This window comes from Osmerus eperlanus, chromosome 20 (genome assembly GCF_963692335.1).
Source record: "Osmerus eperlanus chromosome 20, fOsmEpe2.1, whole genome shotgun sequence".
In the NCBI taxonomy this organism is placed as follows: Eukaryota; Metazoa; Chordata; class Actinopteri; order Osmeriformes; family Osmeridae; genus Osmerus; species Osmerus eperlanus.
The window spans coordinates 2,346,818-2,360,288 of NC_085037.1; the positions used below are offsets into that span (position 1 = coordinate 2,346,818).

Sequence of the window (13,471 nt, forward strand, 5' to 3'; positions counted from 1 at the left end):
ACCCTGAAGATGCAAATCTCACTTTCACTCCCACAGCTCCTAATGTACAGCTGAACAGTTGAGTCTAAACTACCCTGGACTGGGCCAGGTGTGAGGGGGGGCTGGTCTCATTACTGAGGGGGGAGAGGAGGGGGTAGAGTGAGTCATCTAACTCCTGCCTGAGATGAATGTTACACAGGAATGGAAGTGGGGACGTCCTCTCAAGTCTTCATGTAAGAGGTCAGACCAGGACCATGTGATCTGATGTAGAAAACACTTTATGACTGGTTAACATGATGACAGTGTGGTGAAGTGTGTGGTGAGGTCTCACATGAGGTTTAAATGAGATATGACAATGACAGAGGCAGAAAGGAGTTGATCATGATAGGGATTATGATCATAAGCAATGTAGACTAGCATGATTGTGGTATTTTTTAAATTTGTAAACCTTTTAAATTACATCCAACGTAATTACTGTGCAGTAGATTTTCAGTATCAGGAAAGTTAATCAACCAGATGAATGTATAACAGTCTCTGATGAACACCAAGTCTGAATGATAGTCAGTAGAGACAGGTTTCACACTAATATAAACAGAAAGTGTTTTGTTTTTCTATTAGTGGTTTCATATCTTAACTTCATTAGCTAAAACGACACAAAGTTTGATGACGGCAGTGATGATGTTCTGCTCTCAGTCACTGATCAACACTGAGTCTGAATGAGTCAGTGTGTCAATAGGGACATGTTTTATAACAGCTATATAATGAATATTGCTGGACATAATTTGATCTTAAACAAATGTACATGTTTTAAGGAGTGCTTTGACATGAGGGTGGGTTAGTTAACATATGAGCATCACTGATATATTCATCTCAGTGTAACAAAGACCAGTCAGTGTTCCATGTCACTGTCTCTTCCCCCTCAGCACCTGCAGTAGGTCCCAGCTGTAGCAGTGCAGTCACTGTGCAGTCTGACTGAGGGAGGTTTTTGTACGGCTCTGTATCACTGTGTGAACACCCAGACACTGTTAGGGTAGTGTAAACTCTGACAGTAGTAATCTCCTGCATCTTCAGCCTTGACTCCACTGATGGTCAGAGTGAAGTCACTCCCAGATCCACTACCACTGAATCTAGATTCAGTCCCAGACTGACGTGTTGTAGCACGGTAAATGAGGAGTTTAGGAGCTTCTCCAGGTCTCTGGAGGTACCAGTGTAGATATTTATTATTGTGCACAGGACTGCTAACTCTACATCCTATAGAGACTGTATCTCCTGCAGGAACAGCTTTCACTGCAGGAGTCTGAGTCAGAGTGTACTGCCCTCTGGACTCTGGGTGTGAAGAGAGAAGATGAAAGAAGAGACACAAATATTAAGGATACATCTCGATCCTACAAAGTATACGCATTGCAGAAAACATATATAATTAGAGGTCATCCTGAAGTTGATCTTTCATGACAGAACTCTCTTACCCTGTATGTAGACAGCTACAGTCCAGATGAAGATGGTGATCAGAGTCATGGTTGTTGTGGGTTCTGTTGTCATGAAGGACAGCTCTCAGTCATGAGGTGTTAAACTCACAGGACTATAAACACTCCCAGACCACTGAAGCATGTGCTGCCTATGCAAAGTGTCCTCTCTGTTCAGACACACTTTCTTGGACCCACAGAGAAACTGTAGTTGAAGAGATGTGTGAACTGAGGCTTGATGTTGTGTCTCACAGTCTCTGTCTCCCTCTAGTGGTCAGTTTCAGTATCTCAAAGTGACGCCACTGACATTGCAGATCTCTCTTCAAACAGACTCGGAATACATGTGATTTACTGAGATATATTTATTATCAGTGACCTGTTGTTCAGTAAAGCAAACAGTGATGATATTCACACAAAAAGCAACGGTCTTGTTGTGCTCTAGCGTAGTTGCTAGATTCTCTGTAGTGTAAACGCAAAGTTGTATCATCTATGTCAGAAACCTGTTTGAATTTGGATTCATTTGTGTTAATGTCAGAACGTTCATCTTTTGGATGTTAAGGAGGCTGCATGCAGCAGGCTTATTTAGTGCAGAGTAGCAGCTGTGTCGTGCCACCATCTCTTTTCGGGGGCTCTGTTAACAGAAGCACATGCTATTTACATGTTTTGGCGAGGTTCAGCTGGAGGTGGTGCTCGGTCATCCAGGCGGAGATGTCTGTGAGGCAGGCCTCAATCCTAGCTGAGATCCCCGGATCGGACCGGGGAAACGACAGGTACAGCTGCGTGTCGTCAGCGTAGCAGTGGTAGGAGAAGCCATGGGAGGTGATGATTGGTCCAAGTGAGGTAAGTGAGTATCAGACTCCAGTGTTGTAGTGTAGTAAATGAGGAGTTTAGGAGCTTCTCCAGGTGTCTGGAGGTACCAGGCTAGATGAGAATAAATGCCTCCATAATAAGTATGGACATCACTGCTGGTTTTACACTGCAGAGAGACTGTCTGTCCTGGGAGAACAGTTTCCACTGCAGGAGTCTGAGTCACTGTGTACTGCCCTCTGGACTCTGGAAAAGAGAAAGACCTTGTCACAATGTTGAACAATTACAACATTTCAAATGTGTTTACTCTTTAATTACACATGCAAAGCATCTGACTCATAGTGTTTATGTAAACACCTCTGTAAAAAATGTATTTGATTTTTTACCCTGAATAAAGAGAGTTAGGATCCACACAACACTGATAATCAAAGTCATGGTTGTTGTAGATTCAGTTGGTGTGAAGAACAGCTCTCAGTCATGAAATGTTGAACTCACATGTAAACACTCCCAGACTACTGAAGCTCATACATGCAGCATGCAAATAAATCCAGCATGTGTCATCTATTTCAGTTACTGGGGATGTTCCCTGGAGATCTGCACAAATATCCTTCCCCATTATGTCTATATGGATGTAATATATAACCACAACAACATATTTACAAATTAATTTAGATACATTTGAAAACAGTCCTGTGTAGTACAAGTGTATAATGTAAGTAGAGTATACAGCATATTGAGAAATGTGTGGGGAAATGTAGGGACAGTCAGACATTCATGTCAATAACCTTCTGTCTACATGAACATTGTTGACCTGTCTCCTTGTCATTCTGATCTTGATAACAAGACCATCAGCAGAGATAGTCTTCCTCATGTGGTCATGTATTCTATCATCTGCCTGTTCACTCATGCTTGGACTAAGTTCCTCAAATCAGTCAGTGAACACTCGTGTCAACTAAAGCTGCTGGGATTCTCTGCTAGTGGAGTCTGTCCACTGTGACTTCACCCCCACTGTTAAGTCTGGGATCAGCATGTGGAAGAAAGGAATATACAACATGGATCACTGTCCCAGCTACTCTCTAGCCTGTGGACAATATGGAGGAATACTAACAGTGGATGTAATGCTGGACACTGGCTCTGCTGTTGTCATGGAGTCTGATGAGGACGACACATGAGAGGTTCACCAGAGTAGGTCCTGAAACATGGAGTAGGAATACGATAAAGACCCAAGTCACATGATGCTGGAGACAGAGCCTCAGCTGCTGTTGAAGAGAGTGTAGTGCAGGATTGTGTAGTCTGCTGTAGTACAGTGTTGTGTTGTGTGAGTCCAGGTTGAAGCAGACAGCAGCTGTGTGCTCTGGTAGAGATGCAGCATCAAAACACAGAGAGGTTTTTGTACGACGACTTAACCAGAGTCAATCACTGTGGTGGACTTTTGGTGGAGGTACCAGACTGGATGTTGGAAGTAAGTATCTGAACAAGATTGAATCTTCTCTGTATTTAACTAAATATGTCTTGACATCAATACTGAGTGTCACTTCTCTGAAGATAGTTATTTTTTTCAACCATTTAGAAAATTCTGAAACACTAGATTTCAAGCTTAAAATGAAAACACATGAAGAAATCTAAAGCTTTTTCACGATTCTGAAAATGAGCTAAAAGCAGTCATTGAGAAAGTATTCTTGATGCTTTAACAAAGAAACTAAAGTCTAACTAAGCTGTGGTGAATCCAGCAGCAATAGGAGGGAGGTTTTTGTACGGGCAGTAATAGAGGTTGAATCACTGTGGTACACTTTTGGTGGAGGTACCAGACTGGATGTTGGAAGTAAGTAACAATCTTTACTGAAAGGGATTTCACTTTTTGAATGCTTGATTCTTCATAGACATTTTCAGGTTTTAAGAATTATTTCCAAAAGTGGCCTCTTTTTTTGTAATTTTCAAATTGAAACCAACATGGTTAAACCTTCAAATACTCAGAGATGGTATTTTAAAAAAAAAAGGTTATATTTTCTGGTGAATACTGTAAAATTACAAATGTCAACTGTTTAATCCTAGTTTGTGATTTTTACTTCATCTTAATGCTGTTTGTTCATGGGTGGATGCACTGATCGTCTGATGAGATTTGACATGTTGTTTTGAGTTATTTATGCACCTGCATGATCATATGTTAATATCTATAATGTCAGTTCATGAAATGTATTTAGATTTTTTGATTTGGCCAGACTTATTTTGATACAAACTGCTAGTTTTAAACCGACTGTGACCATTTTAGTAATGATCATTTCCCACCAAAATACCATCATTGTTTTGCCTTGTACAGTATGACAAAAAATGGACTCATGTTCATGTATTAACTTGATTTCATTTCTTTGTTCACACTATGATAACTTATTGATATTTTGTAATTAATCCAGAAGTAATTGCATTAGTCTTTGGTTGAAATAGCAGAAGTCCATCTCTGTCTTCAAAGACAATCTCTTAAACTGCTGAGTATGTTTGTATTCTGACGTATTGTGTTTGTCTCCAGGTAACCGTGCCCCCACCCTGACGGTGCTGCCCCCCTCCAGTGAGGAACTGTCCAGTAAGAGTACGGCCACGCTGATGTGTCTGGCCAACCAGGGCTTCCCCTCAGACTGGACCCTCAGCTGGAAGGTGGACGGGAGCAGCAAGAAGACCCAGGAGGCCAGCAGGGGGCTCCTGGAGAAGGACGGCCAATACAGCTGGAGCAGCACCCTGACTCTCACTGCCCAGGAGTGGGCCAGGGTGCTGGAGGTGACCTGTGAGGCCCAGCAGAGCTCCCAGTCCACGGTCACTCACACCCTGAAGAGAGAGCAGTGTTCAGAGTAGCCCCAGGCTCACCCAGCCCTGTGGAGAGGGGCTGCTTCCTCTGCTGGGACTCTGTTCTGTGTTCAGCCGTTCTCTGTCCTCCTGATGGCTCCCATGCAGACTAACAGGGAGCTTTGCTAGAGTCCACGTGTCGCTGCTCTCTGTCCACTGAGCTGTTATCAGTTCTAGTGTCGATGTGTTCTGCTGGAGGTCACTATTCACTCTGTACGTTGGCTTTGCTTTGATGCTTGAATGTTGTTGTTTTAGTTGGACAATAAAGAAGTATTCTTGAATTTGAAAATAAGGAATTTGACTTTATTCATTAACATGTTGATTGAGTAATCAGGAAATGGAATTGCACATTGAAATAGTTCATTGCATTAATGTATTTTCATCAGATCATCATCAGATCAGCAACACAATAAACACAATGATAGATGATAAAACATTAGTGTTTCGCTGATACTATGATTGTACATGGCTGTAAACAGATATAGACCACACACCAGTCAAGTTCCATTCATCATCGATATTCATCTGTCATCATGACACAGCATACAGCTCTACAGGAGAGTTGACCTTCTACCACCATGATACCATGGGATTGTGTTCACACAGTAAGGACAGACTCATCCAAAATCACTCATGTTCAATCTGAACATCATTTGAATTCAGTCATTAAAGACAATAGTTTAATGTGCAGGGATACAACATGGTCCCTAATCTGTGGGACCCTGATGATAATCCCCCTTAATCCCCTGGGGTCAGGTGAGCATCTGGTGACAGTGCTGCTCTATTCTGGGAGTAGCAGAACCAGCCACCCTGAAGATGCAAATCTCACTTTCACTCCCACAGCTCCTAATGTACAGCTGAACAGTTGAGTCTAAACTACCCTGGACTGGGCCAGGTGTGAGGGGGGGCTGGTCTCATTACTGAGGGGGGAGAGGAGGGGGTAGAGTGAGTCATCTAACTCCTGTCTGAGATGAATGTTACACAGGAATGGAAGTGGGGACGTCCTCTCAGGTCTTCATATAAGAGGTCAGACCAGGACCATGTGATCTGATGTAGAAAACACTTTATGACTGGTTAACATGATGACAGTGTGGTGAAGTGTGTGGTGAGGTCTCACATGAGGTTTCAATGAGACATATGATAATGACAGAGGCAGAAAGGAGTTGATCATGATAGGGATTATGATCATTAGCAATGTAGACTAGCATAATTGTGGTATTTTTTATATTTGTAATAGTCATTTAGCAGACACTCTTATCCAGAGCGACTTACAGTAAGTACAGGGACATTCTCCCTGAGGCTAGCAGGGTGAAGTGCCTTGCACTTGTACTGCTCTGTATCACTGTGTGAACACATAGACACTGTTAGGGATGTGTAAACTCTGACAGTAGTAATCTCCTGCATCTTCAGTCTGGACTCCACTGATGGTCAGAGTGAAGTCACTCCCAGATCCACTACCACTGAATCTAGATGTAGTTCCAGACTGAAGTTATGTAGCGTAGTAAATGAGGAGTTTAGGAGCTTCTCCAGGTCTCTGGAGGTACCAGGCTAGATAATTAGAGACACGACAGCTAACTCTACATCCTATAGAGACTGTATCTCCTGCAGGAGTCTGAGTCACAGTGTACTGCCCTCTGGACTCTGGGTGTGAAGAGAGAAGATGAAAGTGTCCTCTCTGTTAAGACACTTTCTTGAACCCAACTGTAGTTGAAGATATGTGTGAACTGAGGCTTGATGCTGTGTCTCAATGATCTCAATCTTTGTCTCCCTCTAGTGGTCAGTACCAGTATCTCAGTCTGTGAGTGGGTTACATGGAGACCAGATGACAGAACGATGTAACTCAGACTCCTAAATTAACTACTGTTTAACTACATGCTCTTGTGTTTCTTCCCATTGGCACTAATTTGCGTCTCACAATGTATGCTTCATGTTTTGGCAACCCACAATGTTTTTGGGGCTATCTCGTTGTTTATGATCACTGACCTATGCACTTTTGTAAAGCTCTCTTTTGTAAGTCGCGCTTTTGTCCAAAGCGCGCTTTGGACAAAATTAAATGTTAATGCACGCCTTGTGAGAGTGCGAGGAGGAAGGAGACGGCCGGGAGAAACAAACGTCAGCTACGAGAGAGCGCGCCCGACTTTTTAAACAGAGAACAAAGGAATTAAACTAAAAAGAAGCAAGAATTTCATAAGTCGATTCAAGACAGTCGATACATTTGTCAGCGAATCTTACATAAATGGGGTGGCTCCGTATTTATACATTTTATTACAAGTGCATTCCCATGTGGCAAAATTCATTACAAACATGAAATTGATTTGCAATAAGAATTTAGTTTGAAGAAAGCTTTGCAAGCTGTAATACATATACTATTTGTGTCTTTGGATGAATGTGTCTGTGCTAAATAAATGAAATGTGATTGCTGGTTAGGAATAAGGACTGAAAATAACTTGGAAATAGGATTGAGCATAACACATTGAGATTTTGACACAGTGATTTTGGTCTTGGGGGTGTGATATGAAGGTTGCACACCTGATGGTGCTCTGTTCAAGAAACACAACTGAGAAAAACAGCATCAATGGGAACCAGATTAGGAACATTCTGGAAAAGACCTTTCTATAAAATATATAATTTCAGGGGTGACTGTTGACCCACAGACAAACAAACAAACAACAGAAGCTCATGTTTTTATTGTTGTGGTTTATTGTTGCTCAGTTACACATGGTGGACCAGTGAGAACATCAGTAGAGATCGTGTGACACACCTTTGAGTGACTCAACCAGGAAGTAAGACACTGTTGTAAGACTAATGGTGCGTCCCAATATCAATGCTACCATACTATGTAGCTTTGAAGCATTTTGCCATGGTAAATAGTATTGTAGTATGGGTGTTGGTCGAGTCCCCTGGTCTCATGAACTCCAACAGGCCTCAGGACTAATAGTAGACCTAACAGACTTGGACGGGTGTAAGAGAGATGGAGAACCCCTCACACACATAGAAGACCAGGAGAAGCGGTGGCCATGTCGTTTAATCCTCTCCAGTACTCTCAATCACCATGACGTGACCGAGGTGCGTCAACATGTCTGTGGAACATCAACAAACACACCTCGGAGGACTGCTATGCCAGGAGTCTGGTTCCTGTTGCACTGAGGATCACCCGCGGAAACCCTATGTCACGTCTACCGTTTCCGTGACGATCCCGCACAGCATAACATGGCAACCGCCCCCATGGCAACCTTGTACGTTGTTTTCTTGTGAGGAGTTCATCGCCATTATTTAGTTAGCGTTACAGCACTATAAGACGCAAAACACATGACATGGTTAATGTTTAAGCTTATATGTATAGAGAGACTTGTGGACGTTTAATATTATTTAGTCTATTTACAAGATCATATTATGGTACACATTATAGATCGGCTGTGACCAACACATTTACACAAGACATATCACTGTCACAGATAACAGCAACATGGAGTATCGTTATAGAGTATAAATATATAGTTGCTACATATATATAATATAGTAGAGTATATTTCTGAAAAATAAAATCAGCACTCCAGACAGTGTTACTCACTCCAGATATCCTGCAGGTGCAGAGGGCACCGCCCACTCTCACACACATCAATCTAGAGCCAATAAGAACACAAATTAACACAGACAAAACAGTGGACACACTCTGATTGGAACAAATTCAGGAAGCCAACGAATCCTGATTCAATACTGATTCGTCCAGGGACGCTGCTCATTGATTGGACACTGGCCCGGCGATGCTGTCTACTGGTTGGTGAGGTCAGTGACAAGCTGGTCACTGGTTGGCCAAAGCCAGAGTGAAGTCAACAGGTGAGCCAGCGTCGGTCAGGACCTCAGTTGTTGCAGTCTAGAATGCCGTCAGCATGTTCTAGAAGGTTGTTTTGTCGACGTTGATTGGACGAAGATCAATATATATTTGTAACATGATGCTCTGATTGGTGTCCAGGTGACCCAGAAGAACCTGCACTACCCCTCTGTGATAAGATACAGTGATTGGTGTCGTCACCCCCCCCCCCGCCAAAAAAAAGCATCTACTTATTTTACTACTGTAGCCATGGCAATCCCATATGGCGTGACCAGGTCAGTGTCCTCATGGCAACCCTGTACGTTGTGAGGAATTCTTCTGTTAGTATTGCGCTGCTATAACATGCCTCTCAACCCTGTCTGGACCAGACCACCGTCATGGTCATTTGTATTGCTGTGATGGCTGGAGGTCAAGGAAGGTTCTAGAAACCGTGGCCCAGCGAAGCAGACGACAGACCTCCTTCTTCCTCTTCCTGTCTCTCAACAGTCAGCCAGGCTGTCGGATCAGTCCACAGACGTTAGGCCGCAACTCTCTATTGTTGGGAAGGTTCTAGAACTCCCACATCTGTGTTCTGTTCTTCCTGTTCTACACTGGTTACCGATGAAGAACTGAGAGTCAGCCCCCCGCTCAGACAAACCTCGTCTTGGATGCAGGAGCCATGAAGCTTGATTGTTAGCACAATGCTAGCTGTGCAACATACTCCCAATAGTGAATGTTAACACAATGCCTGCCGTGTACAAATATCCCAATGGTGTATGTTAGCCCAATGCTAGCTGCATAGCAGGATCCCAATGGTGAATGTTAACACAATACTTGCTGTGCAAAAATATACCAATGGTGCATGTTAGCTCAATGTTAGCTGCATAGAAAGATCCCTATGACTTTAATAGCACAATGCTAGCTCAGTAGCAGGATCCCTATGGTGTATCTTAACACAATGCTAGCTATGCAAAAAGATACCAATGGTGTGTGTTAGCACAATGCTAGCTGTCCAGCAGGTTGTTTACATTGAATGTTAGCAGAAGGCTAATGTTCTGTACAGGATTCCTATGGTAAACGTTAGCCTGACTGCTAGCTAAAGCTGAGTTTCCCAGTGGGGTGAGTGTGCAGACAGTTAAGACAGACCAGCGTGGACCGAAACACTGCACCACTTTAAGAGTCCATCATCACGTTCCCTCTCCCTCCATCCTTCCCTCTGTCTCTCTCCACCGTCTTCTCCCTCTCTCTGACTCCTACTCGAACGCCCAGATCTCGATATCCTGCAGGACAAAGTCCTCTTTCTGGGACAGACGCGGGTTCCCGAAGGTCTTGCAGGGGTTGCTGCGTCCATGATACAAGTCTCCATCCAGCCACAGACCAAACTCCCCCCTGCAGAGACCAGCAGAGACGAAGAACTTTAGATTGTTCTGTTTTATACTTAATTGGTCCGATTTATCCCGTGCATGTGTGTGGTGTGTGTGTGGTGTGTGTGTGTTACTCACCCTCCCCCTCCGAACGCCAAGGAGTCCACATCTCCCTTCAAGAAAAACATGTTGTCTCCAGTCCACTTAAACACCTGAAACACACACACACAAATTCAGGAGTAGATCCTAGACAGGCTAGTGTTGGATGGTTAAATAAGTGTTTAGTGTTTTAAATGTTTCAAAAGAAATGTAAAGCCTGGACCTAGACTACATGATGTCAGCGGAGAATCTCCAAAACGATTAAGGTCCGTTCACACCAAGGACGGTAACGAGAACTACATAACAATAACTATAATGTTGTTTTCTTTCAATTCAAATGTGCAGGCGCGTTAAATTCGGATGGATTCTGATTGGTTGTCAGTGTTTTATCGTTCATCAAATGGTAGTGATCCCACCGATAAAGTTCTGCTATATAGTTGTCGTAATCGTTGTGGTGTGGACTCTGCTATTGTTTTAAATATAGAATAGAACGATTCTTGAAACTGTATCTTTATAGTCATAGCTATCGTTCCTGGTGTGGGTGGGCCTTTAGCGTTTACACAAGTGATGATTTAGCAGAAGAGCTATTAGGGTTGGTGTTTAGGGGGGTGTGGATGCTGTTGCTAGGCACCTCAAACTCCGGGCAGAAAGTGAACAGGAATGTCTCCCCAGTGCCATAGAAACTATCGCTCACTTTGAAGGGCTCGGACGCCAGCGCTCCAAACAGCTGGGGAGAGACATAGAGACAGTTGCAGAGAGTCCGTTACCGAAAGAGACACATAGAGGTACTGTTACAGAAATAGACCGTTACAGAGACAGATACTGTTACAGAAATAGTTAGAGAGAGAGAGAGAGAGACCATTACCGAAAGAGAGACAAGAGACCTAGAGAGAGAGACTATAACAAAGAAAGAGGTAGAGACCTAGAGAGGGTAAGAGAGAGACCGTTAAAGATTTAAAAAACGGACAGAAAGAGACAGAGACCCCCCCACCTGTCCGTCGCTGTCCTTGATCACCATGAGGACGGGGGTGTCCTGCCCCCGCATGGTCCGGTACAGACTCTTGATGCTCATGCCGTGTTTGGAGGAGCTGAATGCCAGCGTCCAGGGGTAACCAATCGTACGTGGGGGGAGGTTCTTAGCCAGCTGGGGGGGGGGCACAGAGAGCACTCAGTAGGGTATAGGTTATCACGGGGAGGGGGAGTGGTTTCACAACACCCCCCCCCAGAGGCAGTGTTGGAGGACAGGGCATGTTCACTCCTGCTCTGCCTGCAGGGGTGTGTGTGCACATGTAGATGAGTATATATGTGTGTGTGTGTGTGTGTGTGTCTGTGTACAGTATTTGTGCTTACTCCACCTATGTGTGTCAGGTCCCTGTAGGGGCTAGTATCCTTGGAGGGCTTCATTAAGGTACAGATCATTAACTCAACACACACACTTCAATGTCAGCAGAGAACAGCCAGCTGCTTGACTGCTACCATCTCCCAGTGGATAATGTACACTACATATGGTACTGTAGTATTAGCTACTAAGATATAAATACATGATTTCCTTCATGCATACATTTATGTATGAACACCAACATCTCCATGTGGCTTTGAGTTCCAGTACAGCATGCTGTGTTGTGTTCTGTGGTGTGTGCTGTGTCGTGCTGGTTCCGTGTTCTGTCTTGCATGTTCTGAGTTCTGCCTTGTGTGTACTGTGTTCCATGTTCTAAGTTATGTGTTCCGTGTTCTATTTCCCGTGTTCCATGTCCTGTGTGTTCCATGTTCTATGTTCTGCGTGTTACGTGTTCTATATCCCGTGTTCTATGATCCATGTTCTTATGTGTTCCAGTGTTCTACCTTCTCAATGTGCTCTGGCTGCAGCAGGTCGCTGGGTTCATTCAAACTGGGACGGAACACTTCTGACTCCAGATCAGTTCTTACTGCCGGGCCCAGCTTGGAGTTCACCACCTCCTTGGTGGTGATCTGATCGGAGAACAGGGACAAGTTAGAGGAGAGGAGGAGCAGAAGTACAGAAGAGAAGAGAGAGAGAGTAGAAGATAAGAGGTGTAGAGAGGAGTTTAAAGGAGAGGAAGAGTGTAGAGGACAGGAGTGTAGGAGAGGAAGGTAGAGGAGGGTAGAGGAATGTAGAAGAGGAGGGTAAAGGAAAGTAGGAGAGGAGGGCGGAGGAGTGTAGGAGAGGAGGGTAGAGGAGGGTAGGAGAGGAGGTTCAGAGAGCAGAGGTCGAGCTGAGACTGATAAGCAGCATGCTTGTCTCCAGACTGAAGTCACTCAGAGAGTCAGCACAAAGATGAGCATGGGAGAGCAGCACTAGCACTGCAACTAGCTAGGGCTAAATCAGACCAGACCAGGCTAGATCTGACTCAGTTTAGCCCCAACTACAGGGATACCTATCCAGGTGGGGGATCGGTCAAATTCAATTCTAAGTCGCTCTCAGCTTCGAGTGTCTATAACTCAAGAGGAGGAAGTTCTCCTGGTTAAACAGGAAGTAAGGACAGGCCTTCAGGTTCAGAGAGAGATAGAGAGGGAATTAGAAGTGAATTTGACCCCCAAGTCTGATGACTGGAAGCAGGGTATGCAGTTCTGTTCTGGTTGGAGGGGAGAGCTTAGGAACCGGACACATCCAAGATGTCTCAGACTGAGGGAGGGAGAAAGTAACAGCACCCAACAGCAAATATCCAAGATCTCTCTGACACAGACAGGCAGGTGGGTCTAGTGTCTCTGGTAGACAGACCACAGGGTCCTGGCCCTGGCAAGTCATATAGATCTTGAGGAGGTATTCTGCCCTCCTAAGCAGAAGGGAGGTGACTGCTCTGAGTGTAATGAAGAAAAATGCATTCAAAGTGTTTGGTTTGGGTTGACTTTTGAGGTTACAGCTGATTGCCACCCCTCTCCAAAACACAATTGAGGCATAAGGGTCTACCACGTCAAAGCAAGACGTTGCTTTGCTTGGGAGGGCAGTATTATTATGCTTGTGGAAGCTCTTGGATGTTTGCGCCACATTCATGCAGGTGGACCAGAGGACGCTGGGATTAGTAGGAGGTCAGGCACCAGGAGGACTCTGGGTAATGTAGTCGATTAGTAAAGGCGGGAGAACGTTGGCTGAAGAA

The 13,471-nt window shown here is 44.3% G+C and overlaps 1 protein-coding gene and 2 gene segments (V, D, J or C); 1 reads left to right on the top strand and 2 right to left on the bottom strand.

Annotated features, from left to right (window-relative positions):
* Positions 1 to 879: 879 nt before the first annotated feature.
* LOC134006924 (Ig kappa chain V region 120-like) lies at positions 880 to 2,589 on the bottom strand. The segment is given in 3 exon segments: positions 880 to 1,195; positions 2,386 to 2,495; positions 2,586 to 2,589. Coding segments are annotated over 3 exon segments (330 nt in total).
* A 1,370-nt stretch (positions 2,590 to 3,959) lies between these two features.
* LOC134040891 (Ig lambda chain C region-like) lies at positions 3,960 to 5,365 on the top strand (the record flags this gene model as incomplete). The annotated part of the segment is given in 2 exon segments: positions 3,960 to 4,071; positions 4,774 to 5,365. Coding segments are annotated over 2 exon segments (432 nt in total), but the record flags the coding sequence as incomplete, so codon positions are not given.
* Positions 5,366 to 9,829: 4,464 nt separating this feature from the next.
* The window catches only part of LOC134040515 (oxidation resistance protein 1-like), a 32,174-nt gene continuing 28,532 nt past the window's right edge, over positions 9,830 to 13,471 (bottom strand). For all 4 annotated transcript variants that reach the window (XM_062486433.1, XM_062486435.1, XM_062486434.1 and 1 more), the window contains 5 exons: positions 12,201 to 12,326; positions 11,350 to 11,502; positions 10,990 to 11,085; positions 10,398 to 10,471; positions 9,830 to 10,284 (listed from right to left, as the gene is read on the bottom strand). In XM_062486433.1, the coding sequence (XP_062342417.1) occupies positions 10,149 to 10,284; positions 10,398 to 10,471; positions 10,990 to 11,085; positions 11,350 to 11,502; positions 12,201 to 12,326 (585 nt within the window). In that variant the 3' untranslated portion in view covers positions 9,830 to 10,148. The remainder of the gene's footprint in view (positions 10,285 to 10,397; positions 10,472 to 10,989; positions 11,086 to 11,349; positions 11,503 to 12,200; positions 12,327 to 13,471) is intronic.